Source organism: Atheta coriaria, unplaced genomic scaffold (assembly GCF_025399875.1).
Source record: "Atheta coriaria isolate IRGN ID8LTWV9N9 unplaced genomic scaffold, Caltech_Dcor_3.1 hic_scaffold_5_pilon, whole genome shotgun sequence".
Lineage (NCBI taxonomy): Eukaryota > Metazoa > Arthropoda > Insecta > Coleoptera > Staphylinidae > Dalotia > Dalotia coriaria.
In genome coordinates this window covers 8,622,598-8,639,411 of record NW_027045447.1, presented here as the reverse complement: position 1 = coordinate 8,639,411, position 16,814 = coordinate 8,622,598, and the positions used below count along the sequence as shown (strand labels likewise).

The 16,814-nt window shown below is 34.5% G+C and overlaps 4 protein-coding genes across 7 annotated transcripts in view; 3 read left to right on the top strand and 1 right to left on the bottom strand.

Annotated features, from left to right (window-relative positions):
* LOC135792862 (xaa-Pro dipeptidase-like) overlaps window positions 1-16,814 on the top strand; it is a 58,976-nt gene that overhangs the window by 40,759 nt on the left and 1,403 nt on the right. For 2 of the 3 annotated variants that reach the window (XM_065303638.1, XM_065303639.1), the window contains exon 3: window positions 16,412-16,455. The gene's annotated coding sequence lies outside the window, so the exon portion shown is untranslated. Of the gene's footprint in view, window positions 1-11,533; window positions 11,901-16,411; window positions 16,456-16,814 lie in introns of those variants that run through there. The other variant, XM_065303637.1, reaches the window with a different exon arrangement.
* Window positions 1,560-6,399, bottom strand: LOC135791953 (coiled-coil domain-containing protein 170). 2 transcript variants are annotated; one of them, XM_065302565.1, is made up of 9 exons: window positions 6,059-6,399; window positions 4,205-4,714; window positions 3,835-4,147; window positions 3,603-3,775; window positions 3,347-3,547; window positions 3,140-3,283; window positions 2,997-3,071; window positions 2,623-2,895; window positions 1,560-2,566 (listed from the first exon to the last, which is right to left on the bottom strand). In XM_065302565.1, the coding sequence occupies exons 1-9, from the start codon at window positions 6,143-6,145 to the stop codon at window positions 2,030-2,032; spliced, it is 2,313 nt and encodes a 770-aa protein (XP_065158637.1). In that variant the 5' UTR covers window positions 6,146-6,399; the 3' UTR covers window positions 1,560-2,029. The 2 variants fall into 2 exon arrangements, with proteins under 2 accessions (XP_065158637.1, XP_065158638.1); XM_065302566.1 differs by lacking the exon at window positions 2,997-3,071 and having other exon boundaries at window positions 6,059-6,398.
* On the top strand, window positions 7,013-9,794 carry fat-spondin (extracellular matrix protein f-spondin). Its single transcript, XM_065302568.1, has 7 exons — window positions 7,013-7,269; window positions 7,334-7,722; window positions 7,794-8,255; window positions 8,315-8,534; window positions 8,592-8,766; window positions 8,819-8,994; window positions 9,051-9,794. The coding sequence occupies exons 1-7, from the start codon at window positions 7,089-7,091 to the stop codon at window positions 9,740-9,742; spliced, it is 2,295 nt and encodes a 764-aa protein (XP_065158640.1). The 5' UTR covers window positions 7,013-7,088; the 3' UTR covers window positions 9,743-9,794.
* Window positions 10,111-11,252, top strand: LOC135791955 (venom allergen 3-like). Its single transcript, XM_065302569.1, has 5 exons — window positions 10,111-10,247; window positions 10,303-10,500; window positions 10,558-10,715; window positions 10,777-10,886; window positions 10,941-11,252. Exons 1-5 carry the CDS (start codon window positions 10,151-10,153, stop codon window positions 10,981-10,983), a joined length of 606 nt encoding a protein of 201 aa, XP_065158641.1. The 5' UTR covers window positions 10,111-10,150; the 3' UTR covers window positions 10,984-11,252.

Below are 16,814 nucleotides of genomic sequence, written 5' to 3'. Positions count from 1 at the left end.
GGACTGCGACTCTACATACAACTCACTCCACTCAATCCAAGTTTTTTTAAAATCTTTAAATGCTGTTTTCAGACGCTCGCACTTGAACTTGATTATTGACGCGGTGTGTAAAAGATTACAAGACGTTCATAAATTACATCATTAACCAAGCAACCAGCGCAAGCATTTTAAACCCATTTGGACATCTTCCAAGTGAAGATAAAACATAGCACCAACTTTTTTACATTCATATAAATTACTTTATTTGTTTTTTATTTGAGGCCTGCTCATGAATGAGTAAATTAGTGACTAATTTAACTATCAAGTACCCGCATGATATTCAACTACATTAATTTGTTTCTTTTATCTACTTTAATGATTCTCACTTGACTTACTTACAACGCATAAAAGCAAAAATGTGTGTAATATAAATTTTATTGGGTATCGGCTATTAAAGGATAATAATATCGTTTACGTGTTCAACTAGACCGTAAACAAGTCTGCGTGAAATTGGAATCTATCAGAGTTGCAGTACCAGCATATTGCATCGATGATTATTGCTTTGTTTGTAATAAACAACGCATGAAACAAAGTGTTGTTAAACGTTTAGCGTCATTCCACCATTTTCCATAGAATATTTACCCATAATAACATTTGGCGGTCGATATTATGCTTATCTATACCCAAATACAAACGCCTACGCTGATAACAATAAATGTGAAGAATTCCTATTTATAAAATGTTATTGTATCGAGAAATGATAATACTATCATAATATGTTTATGCTTTAAGTTTCCGGCAAATATTTCTATTTGAGAACGTGTGGAATTCGTTGAATCATACACTTACAACACATTTTTGTTGATGGATAATGTAGTTGAACAGCTTTATAATATTTCATTGATTACCGATATCTAGCAGGTGTGTGATTACGTTGTATTACCATCTGTGGTGTTACAACTGTTACTAAATATACTTGAATCTCTCAGCAATCAATTTATAAAAATGAGTTAATTTGGCTTAATATGAATATCAATGTAAGTAATTTCTTAGAAGCCGTTATTGAACAGGTAACATTACCAGCAAAACAACAACGTGAATGAAGACACAAGCGAGCGCAGACGATATGTTTATAGACAACTTGCTTTGAATGCTTTTTTGAATGGTAGTCAGCAATGTGTCTTACAGTTTCACCACGTAACGGATTGTTTCTTATCTATGTGTGCCTTCTATTGATGCTCCGTGCGGAAGTGCCATTCATTTGCATTCTACAAACATGAACTAATACATCTGCTTAACAACTCACAATGAACAACACGCTAACATACAAGGTATTTTATATATAATCATGAACAATGCAGGGAACATAACCTAACACGTAGTACTTTCGATTAGGTTATGTACCGATAGTGACATCTATGTATTATTTCAACTACTACAAACTAGTTAAAGGAGTTATAATGAATGAGTAGTTTTATGTTTCAAGTGTATTTCTAGTTTCCATGTTCGGTATCGTCACACAGTGCAATTGCATTGTCCTTTCGAGAATTTTATTGTATTGTATTCTGCTACTCCATATCAGTTCAATTTGCGTCACCTACACTTCCACCGATTACATTGCATTGTATTCTGTTTTTGGTTGACTTGAATTTCATGGAATTGAACGCACGTTTCAGCTATCATTCATATTTATTTCAACAGTATCTAATGAACACATTTAGTAGACAATAATTTTTGATGAATCAAAGTGCTCGGAATTGATTGATGTTTGATAGGTCTATGATTATTACAAGTAATTTAAATGTGGATGAATCGATAAATGTGAGTATCATGTTGGCAGTTGAGTGCGACTTGTTGCGTCGTTTGCTCCTGAAACTGCATTTAGTCGCTTGTTGGCATGTGCTTCGTAACGGTTTTAATGTAACCAAGCCGGTTTTTTATGCACTGATCGATTGATCGACTCGTGGTCAATTCAACTGTTCATCCAACAACGTAGTTTCCATTTCTTTTCACTGCTGTGCATTATAACTGTTTTGTTTTCGTGGCGCGTTTAAAGTCCGGTTCGACTCTGACGTTTCGCAAACAGTTCATCATCGATATCGTCGATGTCCACCGGATCTGTATAACCGGAATCGTCGTATCGGCTTCGATCCGGTGTGCGAGTACACCTACTACCACCAGTGGGACTTCGCGCTGTCAACCGCAACACTGGGTCGTCATATCGCCTCGAAACCAGCGTAAAGTCATGATGTGCATCTACAAGCTTCTGGAGTCTATTGATCACTTCGTAATCGGGCAGTGGGAGGACAATGCCGAGGATTTTCGCAACAGATGCGCGGAAGTTGATGAGTTGGGCTTCGCGGCGATTCACCTCGCAGTACTGCTCTTTGAGACGGGCGAGTTCATCGCGTAACAATTGTATTGATTGGTCGCTCAGGTGACGTTCTTGATCGATGGTATCACCTGTGGTTCGGACTTGGTCTTTGAGTAGAGTTACCTTACGATTGTAACGAGTTCGCAGAGATTCGGATTCAATTAGACGTTTTTGTAGTTCTTCTATTTTTCTTCCACGCTCTAATGCAGTAATCTGCAAAATAATAAATTTTATAACCATTTAAAATTAATTATAAGTTTAATGCATACTTTATAATCAGCTGCTTCAGCTAACTGTGCATTTAAATCCCGAATTTGTGCTTTCGCATCAGAAAGTTGTAATTGGAGACGATCCGCTTGTTTCGATAACTTTTTAGTGCGGCAATTAGCCTCATCACGTTCCGTTTGCAGTATACATTTTGTCTTAGCGTTATCTTCTTGCAAAGATAATTTTCTTCTTAACAAATCTAAATGCAGCTCTTTTCTTGAGATTTGTTCTCGAAGAGTTCGGACTTTCCTTTGAAGTTGGTAAACTAACGCAGTCTACAACACAAATAGGAACAATACTATACTATATAAAATTAATTAATTAATTTAAAACAAAATTTAAACATCAAACTTTATTTTTTAATTTTTAATCTTACGTCGCGCAAATCGTGAAATGAACGCTGACGACAAAGACGCGGCAAGTTACCATGATAACCACTGCAGCAAAGCAGCTGCATGCAAAACAAAACAACAATTACTAGACACACCTTACCAACAATTATGCAAACAATAACTTTACCTTATCAACCAGTTTGTCACCTTCAGAGCGCGCTAATTGTTCCGCTCTCAAAAGTAGAGATTCTGTGTGCAATTCAACGCCAATGTCGTGTGAAATTTCATCCATGTTCATTGCTCTCGCTAGTCGCTCCAAAAACGTCATAAACTACAAACCAACAAACATAAATTAAACCATATACCATTTTGAGCAACATTTAAGGAGTTTTACGGTGTTTTTATCACGCTTAAGTCCTTCTCGAGAGGCTTCACATGCGTTTATTTCCACATCGGTTTTGTGGATCCTTGACTCCAACAAAACTTTCTCTTCTTCCAGTAGACGTAATTTAGTTGTTGCTTGATCACACAGGGAGAGTTGTCTGGTCAGTGCTTGGGACTCATGAGTTAATTTGTCTCTTAAAGATTCAATTTGCTAAAATTATTTATGTTAACTTAAGTTATTTTAAGCATAAAATTGGTAAAATTACAGCTGATTTTTCTTTACTATCCGCGATTAACTCTCTGATTCTATCTTTGATGCATGTTTCAAGTCCTTCGATAAACCGCGACGGTGAACTTAATAAAATCGATAAGGATTCCAACATATGACGATAATCATGTTGAAGACGAGCAACTCTATCATCACGACCCTTTAATTCCTCTTTAAACAAACACAATTATTTTTCATTAAATTATTTTGATTTAAACTAATTTTAATACCTTTAAGATGAATTATTTCTGAATCCTGCGCAGCAACATTTCCTGTAATATTTCCTAAAGTTCTAGTTGAAGAATTAAGTTTATCCTTGCAATCTAAAAGTTCTCTTTCTGAAACTCGTAATTGCATCTCGGTTGATTCTTTCTCTTGGCGTAAATGTTCAATTTCAACAAGTTGTGATGCGGATTGACGTTGCAATGCATCTTTATCTACTAAACATCGTTCAAGGGTATCTTTTACCGATCGTAGTTCAATTTCTAATGATGCTAAATTATCACTAGTTGTAGATGTTCTTGTTCTTAACCGACTTGTTTCCTATTGAAATAATTTCAAAACTGAAAGATAATGTGGTTTATGGTGAGTTAATCTTACCTGAACTAATTCTGCCGCTTTGTGTATTAAACTCTCTGTGGAAACATGGCTAGCATCACAAAAATCCACCCCTAGGGCAACCGCCAAACGTCTTACAAGATCATTTAACCCCTGACGTGCATTTTCTTTCTTTTGTTCTTCACTACATAGTTGATTCTCGGTAGTCCTTAACTTTTTCTCTAATTCTTTGACTCTTTCCTCGGCGTATCTTGCATCTCGATGTAAACTTTGCATGGCAATCTCGTTCCTCCCTTGGGTGGCATAGTTGCTTCGTTCGCGTTCTTCTAATTCGGTTATTCTTTGTTTGAACGACGCGATAACGGCGTGTTGCCTTGCTGCTTGTTCCCGCAGATTGTCCGCTTCGGCTTGCAAGTCGATACATCGCTGTTCTCTTATTCTCATTTGTGTTTTTGAATCGTTAAGTTCTTCAGAGAGACGATCGCGTTTGAATTGCAGCGCGGCCACTTCAGCGCGAAGGGACGTTGTCACGTCGACGTCACCTGTTTCCATCTGATGGAGAAAATCAAGTTGAGGTAGAATTCGCGTGATTGTGGGATATTTTTAGCGTTTGGTGGCTTTGGATTGGATTGTGCATGTCGATGCCTGTAATTAGGTCGATTTCGTATCATGTTGTATCATGTTATCCGTGTTCTGCACTGAATGAAACCGTCCCCTGACTAAACTGCATGTTATATTTGACGATATTGACAGAAAATCCTTTTAGCCAAATGAAAATATTGGAAAATGTGATTAAATTGGTTTTAAAGTGTTCGAGGACGAATTGAATATACAAATGTAATGTTTGACGTGTTGATATCTAGTTTAGCATTTGCTTAAACGTGTAATTTATGCAATTTCACTTGGTAATGTCCTGCGCAGTTTGTCTATGTTCACTGTCCTGGCACGTAAACAAAATGCCGGGCGTGCGGTTGACGTTTTCGGTCGTTTGGCTGGTTGGCTCGTTTGTTTCGAATGCGAATAGTCCTCGGCATACAACATTCATTACATGTGCAGGCGACCCAACAGGACAGCAAACAACTATTGCACAATGCATCAAATTGCAAGTGTGCAGAAGCGCGATTTGTAGATATAACATTCGTGAACGTTGTTCATTCAGTAACAACAGACAGACTTCAATTATTACAATTTTAGTCCTGTGGTCGTGTTAAAATAATATTACTGAATGAAATGTGTAGCGTAATGCTTTATTTATGTATGAAAATTGAATGGTTACGTTGTGTGAAAGTTGTGTTGACGCTTTTGTTTTCCAGCGAGTTCCTTCAACTTGCGCATTATTATCAGGTGGCGAGACTGAAATTGTGAAATTGTGCTGCCATGACAGTTGTGTGCATTGTTTTGTCTGCTTACAAGATTGACTTGTGGATAATGTTAAAGCTTTGTTTTAGTACCTGCGAGTACTCTTTGTTTGACAACGCGATCTGATAATTTGAAATCAATACTTTAGTCTAACAATTCGTAAGCTCGTTACCATAGCAAAAAAATAAAACTTTTATTGGTCCATTTGTAGGTGGGTGAAACCGCAAGTCATAAATAGGTTTCTGCAAACGTACTTCTTTTCTAATTTTAGTCATTTCCCGGCTTTCCGCGCCCTCCTCATGCATGATACATTTCCGCGCTTTTCTGAACCCTCAACGATCAAACTTTTCTAACTTATCATTTATCATTTTGGTTTTATTTGCATTTCAATGTCATTTCGTGTCTGCGGTGTTATTTATCTAAATGTGAAATCTACGATTCATTAATTTCCACGCTTCATTTACAAAGTTTAAGTTTACTTTAACTTTTTAATGTTTAGAGGCTGTATAAAAATATTCTTTTTGCTTTTAATCTTACCTCGATGTTGACTGGTTGGTTTAACACTTCGAAGATTTTCCAGTCGTCGTCAGTATTTCCCGATGCTTCCGACGGTGGGACGGCCATTGCGCGCTTGTTGTCTTTCCATTCAAATAATAGCACTAAATGTGCCTTGAAGGACAAGAAAACTTTAACTAACTAGTGGCTAGGTAAGAATACGACGTGCACTTTGCACTGAACCTCTGACAACGCAGGGAAAAGTCGTGTTTTCGGTGAAATGTTTACCAAGAGCAAATTTGTATAATCGATATTTTGCCTGAACGAACGCAATGGCACATTTCCATGCGGGTTTTCACCGGTGCACATAGTGCACGAAACACCTTGTTTCACGGGGGTTGAACACAATGAGCCACGGGGGAAAGTCGATTTTCATTTGCATTATACTTACGCGCTATTGCTCTCTATTCATGCAAATATGAATCACAGAAATGCAGAATTAAAATTGTTGCTGCATAATTATTTTATATTGTGTTAAATATTGCTCATAATTGATTTAAATAATTAATTGTCAACATATTTACATATAAACGTGCTTATTTGATGTGTACTTTTAAAACTTTGCGCTATTTTCGTCTGGAAAATTATTTTAGACTTCTTCTATAGGCAACCCAAAGTACAATCGTACTATATTGAAAGTTCCCACCGCTTCCTGCAATATCAATCGCTTTAAAAACTTAGTTAGATGAAATAGTGAATAAATAACCTAATTATATGATTTAAATAGAATTTTAAATGAATAAACTATCAATTTTTTGTTATGTTTATTGAAATCAAAACAAATTATATCCAGTTATTAATTATTTACATCCCGATAAAAAATATTTCAACGTCTCTACAGTGGCACCAGTAATCATGACCTTTTTAACCTTTGTTGATAACTGAATGAATGCACGATAACATAATTCTCTGAACTGTTAGCTAAGAACTCGCCACTTACAAACAGATTTACTTTCAAACGAGCTCAGATAGTTTCATTCTGTTGGAGCAAACGTTGCGGGTGTTTTAAAAGATGTTGCGTTACGCTTGGTTTATCCTTGCGATCGCTGTGGTAATTCCACGTGAGGTGCAGCCATGTCCACGTGCTCCAAGTATTTATCAATCAAGAGTTAACAAAATTCCCGGAGACAATGGCTTCCAAATTAAAGTCAACGACAACAAAGATAAATATAATCCCGGAAAAGTATATACCAGTAAATATCAACAATATTTAATTACTAATTCTTGAAATGCTATAAAATTGACTAATTATTTTAGTGTATTTGATGGGATCACGGAGTTTTGATAAACTTCAACATTTTAAAAGATTCACTATTAATGTAGAAAGTGCTGACGACCCGGGTAATATCTCTCCACAAAAAGTTGGCAGTTTTCAGTTGTTTGCTGACTCACTTACGAAATTCAATGAGGATTGTGTAAACACGCTATCAGAATCAAATGACTTAAATAAAACAGAAGTATTCTTTATGTGGACTGCTCCCCCTCCGGGTTCCGGATGTGTCACTTTCAGAGCAATGATCTTCCAAGATTCCACGCATTGGTACGCCGATGATGAGAGGTTGAGCAAAACTCTTTGTGAGTTTACAGATAGTGATGTTAAATATGATGAAAATGACTGCTGTGCGTGCGATGAAGCAAAATACAGTGTAAGATATTTAAATAGGTTTTCCCAAATTTTTTTGTCAAAACAGAATGTTATGTTGATGAATACTTTCAGTTGATATTTGAAGGAATCTGGTCAAATGTGACTCATCCAAAAGATTTTCCATTTACACTGTGGCTAACACATTTCTCTGATGTCATTGGTGCGTCGCATGAACGCAACTTTAGTTTTTGGGGAGAGGGCCAGTATGCTTCTGAAGGTTTCAGAAGCTTGGCCGAATGGGGATCTATTCGATTGATGGAATCTGAGCTCCGAGCAAAGAGCAAATATTTAAGGACCATTGTAAAAGCAGCAGGTCTTTGGTATCCTAAAGTTAATACTAATACTTCTACAACGTTCAAAGTTGATAGGAGACATCATTTGGTGTCTTTAGCTTCCATGTTTGGACCTTCTCCAGATTGGGTTGTAGGCGTTGATGGATTAAATTTATGTTTAAAGAATTGTTCTTGGATAGAAAATTTGAAAGTGGATCTGTATCCTTATGATGCTGGTACGGACAGTGGCCTGACATACATGGTATTTCAAAATAATACTTTTATAAATATTGGTTTATGAGTTAAAATTATAAATTTTAGTCACCTAACGCGGAAACTTTACCAAGAGAAAAAATGTATCGTATTACAACTAAATATCCGGAAGACCCTAGGGCACCATTTTATAATATGAACTCTGACACAATGCAACCAATGGCACGGTTTTATTTTAAGAGAGATAAGTTAGTGCCAAAGTCCTGTGATGAAAACTTTTTGAATGCACAACTGGATATAAGTGAAAATACTGAGGATACCACTAGAGGTACATAAACCTATATTTAAACTTTTAATTATTAATAATTTACGGGTTAAATTATAGCTGAGTGTGCTGTTACTGAGTATTCAACTTGGAGTGAGTGTTCTGTCACTTGCGGAAAAGGTTTGAAGATGCGCTCACGCGAATACAGAATGCCTCAGAAAGCCGCCATGTTTGAATGCAATCGTCAGTTGATCTCAAAAGAGATGTGTGTTGCTGCTGTCGCAGAATGTGAAGGGTATTACCAGAAAACAATATTTGCTTGATTTACTTTAATATATTTTCCATAGAGGTGAAAATCAAGAATCATCAGAAGAAAAGTTTGATTTTGATGACAAGTTATGTGCAACTACAGAGTTTACTGAATGGTCAGAATGTTCGGAAACTTGTGGAATAGGTTTCAAAACACGTTCTAGAAAGTTCATTGATCGCATGGGTCGGAAAAAGTGTCCAACTGTTGCTACAGGTTAGAAAATCCATTCAATTCTTAGGGTTAATAATATAAATGATAAATATTCGCAGAGGAGCGTGAAAAATGTATGGGCCCACCATGTTCGCAATCCGAAGCATCTGATCCAATGTGCCCAGTCACCCAATGGAGTGATTGGAGCCCATGCAGCGCATCCTGTGGCAAAGGAGTAAAAATGCGCTCTAGATTACTTTTAGTTGAACCAAGCCTACAAGAAAAATGCAGTTCTCGCGTTGAAATGATACAGCAACGTCCTTGTGTAGAAGCTGATGATTGCCGATTTGATATGCAAACAGCTAAAGAGGTTTGCATGGAGGAAAGTGTCCAAGGTCCGTGCACTGGTCACTTCAATCGATATTATTTTGAATCCAGTAAAATGATGTGTGTACCTTTTGTGTACGGAGGTTGCAGAGGCAACAAGAACAATTTCTTAACTGTTGCTGAATGCGACAATGTTTGTGGTGTAGTTAGGAATATCCTCAAGGGAATGCCACCACCTTCCCAAGATTTTAATTCTTTTGCAAATCCTGCTGTTCTATCATCATCTGCGGTACAAGGTCACAACTTAGAATCAGTGGACTGTATGATGTCCGAATGGTCCCCTTATGGATTATGTTCTCAATCATGTGGTCTTGCTTACGCTGAACGTTTCCGTATGATTAAACGTGAGCCACAAAATGGTGGAAAGGCATGTCCGAAGCGCTTAACTTCACGTAGGCGTTGTCTCGGATTACCTCCATGTTAAATATGACAACTGTTGTAAAAGTTATAAAGATATTAAAAATACAACCCACGCAGGTGTTCTTTGTTTATAAAATTTAATTGCCCATGCGATCAGAGCGCTACCGTGAAATTAAAAATTTGTTTTTCTTTGATTGATAAAATTTTATATATAATAACTTTTTTTATTGAATCCTGGTATACTGTGCATAATATACACGTGGTCATCGTAGATTTAAAATTGTTTACTTAATAACATCATTGTCTTTTAGCACGTTTTATGATTTGTGGATTTATGCATTTTTATTGTGTTGTTCGATGCGTAACAATTAAAAGCATATTTTTGGAAATAAAAGTTTATAAAACACCAAGTTTTTTAAATTGAATTTTATTAAAGAAAAACCCAGAGTTGTTGAATAAACGTTTCCTGGGTATGAAGCTAACGATTATCTTATTACCTTTGATTATCATCGGTTCCTTTGCGGGAAAAGTTTGTAAAATAAAATGTCCTAATGGAGAAAAAATTTACGGTAATTAATCCACATTCAATTAAAGTGATAACCTTAAGTGGCTTTCAATTACTAGCAATGGGAACATCCCAGGCTGACAAACGAACGATTGTCGATGTACATAATAAATATCGGCGAATGATTGAAGAAGGAAAAGTACCCGGTCAGCCACGGTCAACTAAAATGGAGAAAATGTATTACGATGCAAATCTGGGACGGATTGCAAGGAATGTTACTCAGACTTGTAAAATGGAACATGTTATAGTTAAAGACAGTCAGTAAAAAATATGTGAATTAATAAGATAAACAAAATAATTATATCACATTTTAGAGCGGTGGGCATTTGTTGGTCAAAATTTGTATATAGAACGAAGTAGTAAAAAGTGCAAGAAGACCAACTGGGAAACTGCTATTAAGAAGTGGTTTGACGAACAAAAATTATATAAATATCCGAAACCGCCCACTAGTAAAACTGGTCATTATACACAGGTGTGTTATTTTAAGACTTATTAACAAAATGATACATTTTAAAACACTTGCACACTTGTAGGTGGTGGCTCAAAATACAACTGCCATTGGTTGCGACTATGTATTCTTTTATAACCCCCAAAAACCAAAAAACCCATATACTAAACTATACGCTTGCAATTATGGACCAGCGTAAGACATTCAGGTCAAAGTAAATTAATTTTTTATTAAATCGGCTATTTTTAGGGGAAATGTTGAAGGTATGCCGCCATATAATGTACCTACTTGAAGATGTTTCAAGCGGTGGTATCATGTCGGTAAATTGATAGTAGGTAATACTTAGAGGTATTTATATATGTATTTGGCTTTCAAATCTATGTTGACATAAATAATATAATAGAAAAAGAATTAGAAAATAATTAGGTACAGTATTAGGAGTATTTATATAAATCGTTATGGGGTTAGTGTGCTCATTGATCTAAAAATCACTTTAAAAATATACTTTTATATTTCTGCATTTTCAACTAATGTGTTGAATAAATGTAACCTTTAGATTAATCTCTGTATCTTGTAAACTAATTTATTTTTGGTAAGATACATGTTATTGTCATTTTAGGTAAAGTGGTTAATGATATTGAGCAATTTATTAATTGGCTTGGCATGTTTTAAACCAGATCAGGTATATATTATATCTGGCTGCGTTATTTTCACAACAAATACGCTCTTATACACCAAGATACACACCGAGGTCGCGTGCCGCCAATAGGAACATCTTTCTTTATCTTATCACAATCCGTCGCGTCGCGTGCATGCTGGACAGGTTTGTTTCGTCGGTGGACTGCAGTTAGTTTCGTACCGGTTGCCGTTTAGACGTTTCTCCGTGCTCGTGGGATTATTCAGCATCTTATTCCACAAATTAGACAAACGATCAAATTTAGTCGTAACGACGTGTATGGGGTCCTGTGTGTTTTTTGATTCCGTTTAAACAGTGTACCTTTTATACATTCGGCCGCGATCTTAACAATTGTTAGTAGTGTGTGCCGACGCAGGATTGGGTGTAGTGCTTGTCGGCAGCTTCTTATTGCTAGGTCAGCCGTGTGCAAATTTTGTTCCTCTACGTATCAATCTTACATAGTATCCCAACTCATCTTTATTTTCTTTACTGTGGTATATGTTTTGTCGGGGGTTCTCATTGACGCTACGCTGGTAAGTTTATTATTCAATTATATTTATTTAAAGTTAATTATAACGATACGATATTGTCGCCCCCAGAAATCATGGGCGCTAGTTGATTCCAGTTCTACCCAGCAATAGTAGGTTCAAGTCCTACTAGGGTAGCAGTAGAAGTGACTTTTATTTAGGGCACCGAATTGAAAAATGTCACTTCTTAGTCCATTTAGTGGCGTTTTTTGACCTTTTACCGTTGGAAATATAATAATTTAATATTTTTATCTGATAGAGAATTTTCCAATCTTTCATAATCAGCAATTTGTTGGTTGTTATCGCTTTTAGTTGAAGAGATATTAATTATCGAAATCGTCGATAAAAATTATCAAGCACCAGCCCTTGGCAATTTTTTCTTAAGAATTAAAATTTTATCTCTCAGATTTCCACTTTAAATAGCCTATCTTATAGATAATAGTCCGTAGATTAAGACGCTGCGATCAGATCCTAATTATCTCTTTTAGTTTAGGAGATATTCGCGATTGAATAAAATGGGCAAAAATAGAAAAATGTCACTTTTTAGTACTTTCAATGCCGTTTTTTGACCTTTTACTGTAGGAAATATAATTATTTTATATTTTTATCTGATAGAGAATTTCCTAATCTTTCATAATCAGCAATTCGTTGGTTGCTATGGCTTCTAGTTTAAGAGATATTAATTATCAAAAATCGTCGAAAAAAAGTATCAAGCACCCCCTTGGCAATTTTTTCTTAAGAATTAAAATTTCATCTCTCAGATTTCCGTTTTAACTAGCCTATCTTATAGAGAATAGTCTGTAGATTAAGGCGCTGCGATCAGATCTTAATTATCTCTTTTAGTTTAGGAGATATTCGCGATTGAATAAAATGGGCAAAAATTGAAAAATGTCACTTTTTAGTACTTTTAGTGCCGTTTTTTGACCTTTTACTGTAGGAAATATAATTATTTTATATTTTTATATGATAGAGAATTTCTTAATCTTTCATAATCAGCAATTCGTTGGTTGCTATGCCTTCTAGTTTAAGAGATATTAATTATCAAAAATCGTTGACAAAAAGTGTCAAGCACCCCCCCTTGGCAATTTTTTCTTAAGAATTAAAATTTTATCTCTCAGATTTCCGTTTTAACTAGCCTATCTTATAGATAATAGTCCGTAGATTAAGACGCTGCGATCAGATCTTAATTATCTCTTTTAGTTTAGGAGATATTCGCGATTGAATAAAATGGGCAAAAATTGAAAAATGTCACTTTTTAGTACTTTTAGTGCCGTTTTTTGACCTTTTACTGTAGGAAATATAATTATTTTATATTTTTATCTGATAGAGAATTTTTTAATCTTTCATAATCAGCAATTCGTTGGTTGCTATGGCTTCTAGTTTAAGAGATATTAATTATCAAAAATCGTCGAAAAAAAGTATCAAGCACCCCCCCTTGGCAATTTTTTCTTAAGAATTAAAATTTCATCTCTCAGATTTCCGTTTTAACTAGCCTATCTTATAGAGAATAGTCTGTAGATTAAGGCGCTGCGATCAGATCTTAATTATCTCTTTTAGTTTAGGAGATATTCGCGATTGAATAAAATGGGCAAAAATTGAAAAATGTCACTTTTTAGTACTTTTAGTGCCGTTTTTTGACCTTTTACTGTAGGAAATATAATTATTTTATATTTTTATCTCATAGAGAATTTCTTAATCTTTCATAATCAGCAATTCGTTGGTTGCTATGGCTTCTAGTTTAAGAGATATTAATTATCAAAAATCGTTGACAAAAAGTGTCAAGCACCCCCCCTTGGCAATTTTTTCTTAAGAATTAAAATTTTATCTCTCAGATTTCCGTTTTAACTAGCCTATCTTATAGATAATAGTCCGTAGATTAAGACGCTGCGATCAGATCTTAATTATCTCTTTTAGTTTAGGAGATATTCGCGATTGAATAAAATGGGCAAAAATTGAAAAATGTCACTTTTTAGTACTTTTAGTGCCGTTTTTTGTCCTTTTACTGTAGGAAATATAATTATTTTATATTTTTATCTGATAGAGAATTTCCTAATCTTTCATAATCAGCAATTCGTTGGTTACTATGGCTTCTAGTTTAAGAGATATTAATTATCAAAAATCGTCGAAAAAAAGTATCAAGCACCCCCCCTTGGCAATTTTTTCTTAAGAATTAAAATTTCATCTCTCAGATTTCCGTTTTAACTAGCCTATCTTATAGAGAATAGTCTGTAGATTAAGGCGCTGCGATCAGATCTTAATTATCTCTTTTAGTTTAGGAGATATTCGCGATTGAATAAAATGGGCGAAAATTGAAAAATGTCACTTTTTAGTACTTTTAGTGCCGTTTTTTGACCTTTTACTGTAGGAAATATAATTATTTTATATTTTTATCTGATAGAGAATTTCTTAATCTTTCATAATCAGCAATTCGTTGGTTGCTATGGCTTCTAGTTTAAGAGATATTAATTATCAAAAATCGTTGACAAAAAGTGTCAAGCACCCCCCCTTGGCAATTTTTTCTTAAGAATTAAAATTTTATCTCTCAGATTTCCATTTTAAATAGCCTATCTTATAGATAATAGTCCGTAGATTAAGACGCTGCGATCAGATCTTAATTATCTCTTTTAGTTTAGGAGATATTCGCGATTGAATAAAATGGGCAAAAATAGAAAAATGTCACTTTTTAGTACTTTCAGTGCCGTTTTTTGACCTTTTACTGTAGGAAATATAATTATTTTATATTTTTATCTGATAGAGAATTTTCTAATCTTTCATAATCTGCAATTCGTTGGTGGCTATGGCTTCTAGTTTAAGAGATATTAATTATCAAAAATCGTCGAAAAAAAGTATCAAGCACCCCCCCTTGGCAATTTTTTCTTAAGAATTAAAATTTCATCTCTCAGATTTCCGTTTTAACTAGCTTATCTTATAGAGAATAGTCTGTAGATTAAGACGCTGCGATCAGATCTTAATTATCTCTTTTAGTTTAGGAGATATTCGCGATTGAATAAAATGGGCAAAAATTGAAAAATGTCACTTTTTAGTACTTTTAGTGCCGTTTTTTGACTTTTTACTGTAGGAAATATAATTATTTTATATTTTTATCTGGTAGAGAATTTTCTAATCTTTCATAATCAGCAATTCGTTGGTTGCTATGGCTTCTAGTTTAAGAGATATTAATTATCAAAAATCGTCGAAAAAAAGTATCAAGCACCCCCCCTTGGCAATTTTTTCTTAAGAATTAAAATTTCATCTCTCAGATTTCCGTTTTAACTAGCTTATCTTATAGAGAATAGTCTGTAGATTAAGACGCTGCGATCAGATCTTAATTATCTCTTTTAGTTTAGGAGATATTCGCGATTGAATAAAATGGGCAAAAATTGAAAAATGTCACTTTTAGTACTTTTAGTGCCGTTTTTTGACTTTTTACTGTAGGAAATATAATTATTTTATATTTTTATCTGGTAGAGAATTTTCTAATCTTTCATAATCAGCAATTCGTTGGTTGCTATGGCTTCTAGTTTAAGAGATATTAATTATCAAAAATCGTCGAAATAAAGTGTCAAGCACCCCCCCTTGGCAATTTTTTCTTAAGAATTAAAATTTCATCTCTCAGATTTCCGTTTTAACTAGCCTATCTTATAGAGAATAGTCTGTAGATTAAGACGCTGCGATCAGATCTTAATTATCTCTTTTAGTTTAGGAGATATTCGCGATTGAATAAAGTGGGCAAAAATTGAAAAATGTCACTTTTTAGTACTTTTAGTGCCGTTTTTAGTCCTTTTACCCTAGGAAATATAATTATTTTATATTTTTATCTGATAGAGAATTTTCTAATCTTTCATAATAAGCGATTCGTTGGTTGCTATGGCTTCTAGTTTAAGAGATATTAATGATCAAAAATCGTCGAAAAAAAGTATCAAGCACCCCCCCTTGGCAATTTTTTCTTAAGAATTAAAATTTTATCTCTCAGATTTCCATTTTAAATAGCCTATCTTATAGATAATAGTCCGTAGATTAAGACGCTGCGATCAGATCTTAATTATCTCTTTTAGTTTAGGAGATATTCGCGATTGAATAAAATGGGCAAAAATAGAAAAATGTCACTTTTTAGTACTTTCAGTGCCGTTTTTTGACCTTTTACTGTAGGAAATATAATTATTTTATATTTTTCTCTGCTACAGAATTTTCTAATCTTTCATAATCAGCAATTCGTTGGTTGCGGCTTCTAGTTTAAGAGATATTAATTATCAAAAATCGTCGAAAAAAAGTATCAGCGATCGGATCCTAATTATCTCTTTTAGTTTACGAGATATTCGCGATAGTATTCAAAATTTGTGTTATACTCAGTAATCAATCGATTATTTATTTGTGATTTTTGATCGCGTTTGTTATGTATATTACAAGACTCGTGTAAGTATTGTTTCATCAGCACAGATTGTTTATTTTGTGTTGATTGTTAATTACATAATTCAAATGTATGAAATATATTTGTTTTAATTAATGTTTTCTTTTAGTTACAGAATTCGTTGTGCCTGGCAATCCGATAAGCTGTACACTGGTAAGTTTATAATTCAATTATATTTTTCTCCCTGTATTGAATTTGTAGTTTTTTTAATATAACACGCGAACGCGGTGTCACAATAAGCTCGGAATAATTTTTACAGATGCAGAATTTAATTTTGTATCTTCCTGTATTGAAATTTATTGCGAAAAAATTCTGTAACGCGAGTTACGTTGAAAGTTCTGTGTATACCCACTAGTACTCGTTGCGCTTGGAATTGTAGTTTTTTTGATATAACACTCGAAAGCGGTGTCACAATAAGTCTGGAATAATTTTTCCAGATACAGAATTTAATTCTGTATCTCCGTGTATGGAAACTTAATGCAGGAAAGTTCCGTAACGCGAGTTATGTTGAA

Coding starts and splice junctions, on each gene's coding strand:
- fat-spondin (XM_065302568.1), top strand. CDS start 7,089: ATGTTGCGTTACGCTTGGTTTATCCTTGCGATCGCTGTGGTAATTCCA. Junction 7,270..7,333: donor TCCCGGAAAAGTATATACCA/GTAAATATCAAC, acceptor TAATTATTTTAG/TGTATTTGATGGGATCACGG. Junction 8,535..8,591: donor TACTGAGGATACCACTAGAG/GTACATAAACCT, acceptor GTTAAATTATAG/CTGAGTGTGCTGTTACTGAG.
- LOC135791953 (XM_065302565.1), bottom strand. CDS start 6,145: ATGGCCGTCCCACCGTCGGAAGCATCGGGAAATACTGACGACGACTGG. Junction 4,148..4,204: donor AAGCGGCAGAATTAGTTCAG/GTAAGATTAACT, acceptor TTATTTCAATAG/GAAACAAGTCGGTTAAGAAC. Junction 3,284..3,346: donor TTAAGCGTGATAAAAACACC/GTAAAACTCCTT, acceptor GTTGGTTTGTAG/TTTATGACGTTTTTGGAGCG.
- LOC135791955 (XM_065302569.1), top strand. CDS start 10,151: ATGAAGCTAACGATTATCTTATTACCTTTGATTATCATCGGTTCCTTT. Junction 10,248..10,302: donor TAATGGAGAAAAAATTTACG/GTAATTAATCCA, acceptor TTCAATTACTAG/CAATGGGAACATCCCAGGCT. Junction 10,716..10,776: donor AAACTGGTCATTATACACAG/GTGTGTTATTTT, acceptor GCACACTTGTAG/GTGGTGGCTCAAAATACAAC.